Below are 8,259 nucleotides of genomic sequence, written 5' to 3' on the forward strand. Positions count from 1 at the left end.
GGAGCAGCGGTACCCGCGGAGCTCCATCGAGGATGACTTCAACTACGGCACCAACGTGGCCTCGGCCAGCGTCCACATCCGCATGGGTAGGGACTGGGGGGAATGAGTAAGGCCCCCAGCTCTCCCTCTTTCTTGTCCCCTCGCTCCCGGCCCGGCCGCGGGGGTGTCTTGTCCCGGTGTTCCCAACGAGTTGCTCCCTGTGCTCCCCATCGCCTGGCTGGGGTTCTGCGCAGTGTTTTAACCTGCTGGTGAAAGCTGTGAGTGTGGAGCCAGGGGGTCCAGAGGAAGCCCTGAGGGTGAGAAAAAGGCCAGCGAAGAGCTGGGTTGTATCGTTGCGGTGCACAGAGGGCAGGTCTTTTTAACGGGGAGGGGTAACTCGCCTGGAGTCAGGCTTGATTTCCCGCAGCGGTGCTTTCTGAAGCCCAGACATAGTACGTAAGATGTGTAAAAGTTAAATTTGCTGCCCATAATTGGAGTGGTTTAACCAGGAGGCTGAGGGATTTCCTCTGTGAGATGTTAAAATATTCCCTTCCACTTTCTCTTCCGCTTAAGTGTTTGAGTGCTATGACATCATATCAGTGGCCATGAAATATTACTTTGATGATTGTATGCAGGCTTCAAATGCCTCAAATACTCGTATATAAGGTGTCTAAATCAGTAATCCTGGCTGAAATAATTGCAAGTGTTATCGGATACATCGTGGAATAGAAACAGCTGCGTGCTGTGAATTTGTGTTAGATACTTCTGGTAAACAGGAGACCTTTTCGTGTAAAAATAGTTTTGTCTTTGGAAAATAAAGGACGAGACAGGAAATATGGAAGAGGCATTGCCATTAGCAGGGCTGCTGATGTGTTTAATAGTGTGGGGAGAAGGCTGTGCTAGCGGGCAGGCTGCTTCCAGGTTTGTTCAGGTTGTTGCAGCAGAGTAGGTCGCAGTCCCTCATGGCTCACAAGCAGGTAATTCAGCTTCTTGTAGGATGTGCTCTTAAACTCGTTTAGGCCCTGCTACTGAGGATTGAATTGATTCTTTCTGTAAGCTTATTCTTCCTTTCAGAGCATTTTGCATAATGGGCCTGGTCTCTTTGCATGCAGAACAGAGAGTACCTGTATGATAGATGTATTTGTATGTCCTGAACCACTCCCCACTAATTTTAGAGTTATGAAACCTGTTATCATAATTCTGGGATGTAAATGGTTTTTTTTTGTAGCAGTCTGTAGATACCCATTCAGTACAATGCAAGTGGCAAATGATGATGAAGGATATTTAACGTGGCAGAAGGCCAATCAAATAGATATTACTGTAAAAGGTTTTCTTTTTTAAAATTGTATGGCTGTTTCTGTCTTCTACAGAACTTCTAATTTAACCTTTCTTCATTTAGGTCCCTTAGTTACCAGTAATGTGATAGAAAAGTATACTGTTAGTAATTCCTTGATGAGATTAGGTGTATGTGGTTTTTAAAACAGCCTGAAAGAAATTCCTTGCAACTATTTTTTGTATTTATTTTGTTACCAGTGTTATTACTTTAGTATTTAGTAATGATGTCCGGGAGTAAATGTAATTTTTCTGGAATACTGTGTAAATTCTTTTTAAGAAAAATGGCTTCTTATAACTTTTCTCTGTGCTTTTTCACTGAATAAAGAGTTTCTGATGGTTCCTTAACAAACAGAAAGCTCTTATCTGATTTACTGTTGAACTCTGTGAGTGTAACTCAAAAGTTATTATTTTTTATTTTCCTTATTCTAGCTTTTCTACGGAAAGTCTACAGCATTCTTTCCATTCAAATTCTTCTGACCACAGTCATATCTGCAATTTTTCTGTACTCTACTGGAGTGAAGGCATTTGTTCTTGAAAGGTAAATACTAAAATGAAATGGAGCAGTTTATCATGTGTTAACTGTAATTTTTGTAGTTTGTTGCTCTGGAACATTTAAGTATTCCTAATAATGTTTATACCTTGTGTTTTGGTTCTGTAATGGACATTTCATACCATGATTAGGAAATACTTTTCTTCTCTGACATTTTTCTACTTGGTTTATTATGAAATTTATTTTTATTATTACCATTAAATTTTAATCACCACTTATTAATATGACTTATTGTTTGCATTATAAAAACCTATACATCAGTTGCAGAACATCTTAGTGGTATTTCTTGTTTTGTGGTCTAAGTACCTGCTTTTAGAGTTTGTTTGGAATGCTGTAGTTCATAGGTCCTTGTTCCAAAAAGCTGAGATGTATCTTACTCCTCTCCCCTTCCTGTTCTTCCCTACATCTTCTTTTGGCTTTTTTTTTTTTCTTCTGGAAACTAGTCTGCTGAAATTCTCGTAGGCTTGCTTCTTTTTGCCTATCAGATTTTAATGATAAAAAAACAAGTCTCAAAAAATAAACTGGTGAACAGGCAAGGGAAAAGAACACTGGGGAAGGAAGTCTGATTTTTGTTTTTCCTAAGTGCACTTGCAGACTTTGCTTTACTTTCACTTTAACTTTACTTTTACTTTTACTTTTCTCTTCAGAGCCCAAATAAAGAAGAAGCATCAAACACTATATGAAAGTTTCTCTGTAAGCTGTAATGTACATCACAGAGGTTGTAAAACTAGTTTTCTTCTTAAATAGGATAATTTAGTATTGTCCTGCTCAGCTAGAACTGCTGTGACTTTGTGTTTGATTTTGGTCCAGTTTTTCTTGAAGAGCTGCTTGGATTACTTAATTATAGCGATACTTCCTGGTCAGTACTGGTCGTCTTTGGTGCAGTTAGTGCCCATATTTGTTGCATGCAGGTGCTTATGAAAAATGGTTCTATGAATGTGGAGTTCTTAATAGGGGAAACACCAAATAAACTTTAATACTGTAAGTTTCGTATGGATGGATTTTTCTCTTCATACAGGTTCATCTACAGGGAGTGGATTCCTGGTCAGTCTTTAGCTCCAGTATGAAGAAACTGTCTTGTGACTTTGCTAGTTTTAACTGATTATCTATGGTGGTATGTTTTAGAGCAATTTTATTGTAAAACTTTCTTTATGTTTACTTTGGTTGTACAGAGTAGTGTCTTCATCTAGGTCATCACTTCAAAATTTGAGTTTATATAAACTGTTTTTTAGTTTCCCATTATTTTAATTTTGGTGACTTTCTTGTATGAAACTTTACAGGCCTGCCTTGGTCTTGATACCTTGGATTGGATCTTTGGCTGTAATTGTGGCACTGGGCTTCTACAGTCACAAGCATCCTGTTAATTTATACCTCCTTTTTGGATTTGTAAGTATTTATATAAATTCAGTGTTAATAGTCCCCAGAATATAATTTTGGACTCCTTGAAGCAAAGTGGTGATGGCTAATTTGTTTTTCTTATATTTCTTGAAAGGTGCCTATATACTTAGGAAATTCTAAGTTCTTTTTTTTGGAGGCTCTAGCCACAGGTTGTTCCTAGGTAGCCTCTACTTCAGGTTTCTTCCAGCATCTTTTTAGGAAGAGTGTTAGAACTTGGAATCAGGTTGAGCAGGCATTTTTTTTTCATGGCTTTTGTTTCTGTCTGTGTGCCGTTATTGATGTCTTATCTATTTATGTGGGTGATTTTTCTACAGCAGGAAGGAAGGAGGTGTATCATTACCTTATTTGTTTAATGGATAAGCTCAAGCAGAGGCCCAAATGCAATCAGCAATCTTGATGCTGAATTCTGAGCATGTTTCCAACACAGGCAGGTCAATCAGAGCTGTCCTTAAATTTCAGTCCCTTGTCTGATTTTGCAGATTTGTAGATCTGTCCTAACTTGCTCTTGGATATTTTGGATTATGTAGCAAAACAGTCTTCAAAAAATAATTCACAGTAGCACCATTGGAATTTGATGCTTTAGGAGTTGCCTAAATTGTATTTGTGATACAACAGGCAGACAGCTTTGCTGTGTAAGTAGACTGTTTAAATTGTAACACAGTTACATGCTTCTTGACTTCTGAACTCTTGCAGGAGAATTAAATGTTTAAAAATTTTCAACAGGTGCAGCTGTAACAAGGACTGATGTAATAGTTGTGTCAAATGTGGTGTGGGAGTTTGTGGTATGACAGTTTAAGTATGACATTGCATAGGAATAGAAGGATTCAAATCTCTGTGTGATAAAGTGGTTTAACAGAATAGGGGTTAAATATTCTGTTATTTCTGACCTCTCAGGTCATGCCATAGATACTTTTCTCATCTTTTATTGTAATGAAACTTAATTTGAAATTCCCTTTTAGTATAACTCCAGTCCTGTACTTCAGGCTGAGCTTCAATAAAGTTTGTTTCTAAGTTGGCTGTTTCAAAACAAGGATGAGTGGGAAAGGAAATTGATGCTGACAGTTAGCTGTCTAATGAGATATTAAGAGTGTTGGATGGAAGTATTTCAAATATTGAAAAGTGTGCAAAAAGATGAAAACATTTAATTTCTAATAGCAGCTCTGAGAAATGTTACAGCTCCTTGAATAGTTGGCAGTAAGTGTGGTAAGAACACTGTGGCTTGGAGTGGAAGACCTAAGCAAAATTTTTCTATAGGAGCTGTCTCTCATTCCTTTTCAGTTTTTATTGTATTATTTTTATGTAACACAACAACTTCTAACACAGTAAGACAGTATGATTGCCATTTTCTTGTTGAACACTAATCATGTTTTCATATACAAAGATTTAAAAAGAGAGCTAATGTATTCCATGCTGGGATTACATAATGGAATGGTACTCATTGCATGTGAAGTATACGTGTAAATGTTTTGTGGGCCTTTTTTTTCATCCTTGTAATTTTTTGTGTTTACTTTTTATAGACCCTGCTGGTAGCACTGTCAGTTGCCTTTACAGGTAAATGGTAGCCATCCAATTGTCTGATTTCTTAAAAAACTGGAAAAGGAATCCAATATGTCATACTAATTGCTATCTGACATTCCTAGATGTGACTAAAGTGGTAATAAATCCCCTGTTTGAAAATTGTAATGACAGTGATATGAGTTTAGAAAAAAAGCACAACAGGGAATCAAGGGAGAAAACTGGATGCTGATCCAGAACTGAAACTCTATAAACCTGAAGTGAGAAAAGGGCTGTGCCATCTGTTCTTTCAGTAGAGTTAGCAACGCTCTCTGGTATAAGGCAGCCCTCAGCAGAGCTGGTGTGCAAGTGGAATAACCTCATCTTTCCCCTCTGCTTCTTCCAAGGCTTTTGAGTTTGGAGTGTTCTGCACATTGTTGTCAGGGTCAAGCTAGGGGAGCATGTGGACAAGTTATGGCATCACCTAGCACTATAGCTTCCAGCATAAGCTGAAACCTCTTCTTTATGGTTTATGGTCTCCTGAAAAAAACCCACAACAAAACAATAAAAAATTGTTTGGGGAAATGAGAGATTGGGGCAGAAGGGAAGAAAAAGTTTGACTCGTTTCGCTTATCTTTCCCTTCCTACCCTCTAATCAATACTTTCATAAGCCTTTACAGGGGACTGGTTATCTTGTGATTTTGTTGTTGTTGTTGTTGTTTCAGTATCCTGAAAAATTCAGATAGCTTTTTCCTTAAGATCTTCCTTTTCTAGGCTTAAAAATACATTAAAAAAAAATATATTTTTATTGTGAGTAGGGAAGATTTTAAGAAGCTACAGCTATACTGTAACTGTCAAACTTAGCTAGTGCAGGGGTACCCGAGCCCTATGATATGGTTTTGAAGTGCAAAGATAAGTTCAGGCACAATTTACTTGTTTAGTTCACAGTTAGGATTCTCTTTTCCTGTCTGTGAAAGTTTAAACTTCTGTTTCCTCAAAAGATAATTTAGCAAATACAGAGTGTAGTGTTTCTTAAATGACAGTTTACTTCTTGTGTTTATAGTGAGTTTCTTTGACGTGTCCGTCGTCTTGCAAGCCTTTCTTCTTACTACTGCTGTGTTTCTTGGACTGACTGCATATACCTTGCAGTCAAAGAGAGACTTCAGCAAATTTGGAGCAGGGTATGTTGTCATGTTGAGATTTTTTTGTTTGTTGTTTTGGTTTGGTTTTTGTTAAGCTAGTTGTTCCTTTTCTAAAGCAAGCTTTGCAGATATGATCATGCATGTAGGTCGATAGAACATGCTTGAAGAGAATGGTGAAGGTGTTATTTGTCTTAGATTATTAATTGTATGCAGTTCCACTTCCTTGATGAGGAATTATGTTCTGTGATTATGATTCTTAAGACTGTAGTATTACACTAATATGTAGTTTACCTGAATTTTTCACTGAGATGGAAGGCAACTACTTAAAATATTTTCAAAAATAAGTAAATTTAGGACATAAGTTTTGGCAGCTTTATAAAACTGAATTCTACTGCTGATACCTGTGAACAGTTGGCATCTAAGAATTATTGATATTTGCTTATTAAATATAATACAAAGAGGTTTTACAGGAAGGGAAGAGATTTTAAGTAACATTTTAAATAAAATACATTGTTGCTCACAGTTTAATTTTTTTTTCTAGCCTCTTCACTTGTTTGTGGATTTTAATCTTCTCAAGTTTATTGAGGGTAAGATACCTTATATTCAAAACTTGTAGTATAACAGAAATGTTTTGGATAATCCACTATATCTTAATGAAATAAAATTCCTAAGCAGATCCATTATTGGTGTAGGTCATACTGCTGATCTTCTAACCATTCATTTCCAATTCAGATTGTTGTTGGACTCTGTTCTCGCTAATGTAAAAATGGTATTTGCACTGATTGACAAACTTTGCCAGTTGGGATCCACTACTTGATTGAGAGAATAGGAAGAATGTTTAGTGTCCAGTTGTATTTTGTTTTTCTAATTTTTCGACTGTTAATATTGAATATATATATAGAATATTGAAATGTCATTGTGATACTGTGTATGTGTAACAGTAAGAAATCATCATGCATCTTTTTTTTTAAGTGTGGGTTATCATTATGCAGGGATTTTAATATTAAAAATAGAATTAAATTTTCAGTTACATTTTTTCATGTTTCATTTGCCTCCAGGTGTTTTTTTACAGTGAGACAATAGAGTTGGTGGTTGCTGCTGCTGGTGCTCTTCTGTTCTGTGGATTTATTATTTATGACACTCATTTGCTGATGCACAGATTGTCCCCTGAAGAGTACATACAGGCTGCAATCAATCTCTACCTAGACATCATCAATCTCTTCCTACACCTGCTGCGTGTACTGGAAGTATTTAATAAAAAATAGTCAAAAGAATTGTGGTTTGGCAATAGTGTATATGAAGTTAAATATCTAAATAGCATTTGGATAATCTACAAACTGTGTAGCCTGAATCTTTACTACTTTTTCATTCCATGAATATTGATCCCTCCTTAGGAAAAAGGCTTTGTATGTAGCTAAAGTTATTCTCTAGAACATATATTTTATGTAGTTAACACACTGTCATCATGCCAGTCTCTTTTTAAATCACTAAATTTACGCTTGACAGTAATTAATGATTAAAACTTTTGCCAACTTCCATTTGCTCCAGCATAAGCCTCTCTTGCTGTGTTGTAGTGCAGGAAAGGTTGCCTTTGGGATTACAAGTGCATGGACTGTGTAAGGGTAGCCTGAGTTTATCACTGTGCAATGTTTTACTAAGCTAAAATATATTTCTTGGTTTTGTTTGGTAAAATGGAATGCTGTCTCTCACAGAGATACTTTATTCTTGTTCAGGGCTGTCAGGTTACGATGTACACTGGGAGGGTGTTAAAGCAATTAAAGGGAATGTTGTTCATCTAAGTATTATTGATTGCCTTTCAATGTTCTGAAGAATCATTTGTAGATGGATTCTGCTGCTTTGTCGGCTCGTGTATATTAAGGTTAATTGTCAATAAAAATTGGGAAACCTTTGGTCTGTTCTTGCAGCTGCAACCGGAGAACTTTGGGGTGCTGAGGGGAGCACTGCAGACCCGTGTGGGCTAGGGAGAGGTGCCACAGCAGCAGCTGCTGCCCGGGCTGCTGAAACCCTGGAAGGGCTGGTGGGGTGAAAACAGTCTGGGGAGTCTTTCCCACTGCAGTGGTTACGTCGGGTCTTGCCCTGCCAGCGAGAGTTGAGCAAAGAGGTGAGGCAGAACCTGGGACACGTCCCGTGTCCTGCCAGGAGCAGGAACACGTGCTTCCCGTGCTGGGACTGGAGCGACGCTGCGAATTGTTCTGAGCGAGCCTGACGCTTTCTCTCTCCTCTCACAGCCTTTCCTTAAGAAACGTGTAGAAGTAGCGAAAAAATAAAACTTCGCTTTTTTTTTTCCTCCTGATGGAAGGTGGCGTGTTTTGTTTGGTGTTTCTTTTTTACCCATCCCCG

The 8,259-nt window shown here is 37.7% G+C and overlaps 1 protein-coding gene across 1 annotated transcript in view; it reads left to right on the plus strand.

Moving 5' to 3' along the window:
- The window catches only part of TMBIM4 (transmembrane BAX inhibitor motif containing 4), a 12,798-nt gene extending 5,635 nt beyond the window's left edge, over positions 1 to 7,163 (plus strand). The window contains exons 3-9 of the mRNA XM_009997768.1: positions 5 to 86; positions 1,744 to 1,852; positions 3,145 to 3,250; positions 4,780 to 4,813; positions 5,820 to 5,937; positions 6,440 to 6,485; positions 6,957 to 7,163. Coding sequence (XP_009996070.1) covers positions 5 to 86; positions 1,744 to 1,852; positions 3,145 to 3,250; positions 4,780 to 4,813; positions 5,820 to 5,937; positions 6,440 to 6,485; positions 6,957 to 7,163 — 702 coding nt within the window. The remainder of the gene's footprint in view (positions 1 to 4; positions 87 to 1,743; positions 1,853 to 3,144; positions 3,251 to 4,779; positions 4,814 to 5,819; positions 5,938 to 6,439; positions 6,486 to 6,956) is intronic.
- Positions 7,164 to 8,259: the final 1,096 nt, after the last annotated feature.

The sequence above is a fragment of the Chaetura pelagica genome, unplaced genomic scaffold (assembly GCF_000747805.2).
Source record: "Chaetura pelagica isolate M959 unplaced genomic scaffold, ChaPel_1.0 scaffold314, whole genome shotgun sequence".
Taxonomy (NCBI): domain Eukaryota; kingdom Metazoa; phylum Chordata; class Aves; order Apodiformes; family Apodidae; genus Chaetura; species Chaetura pelagica.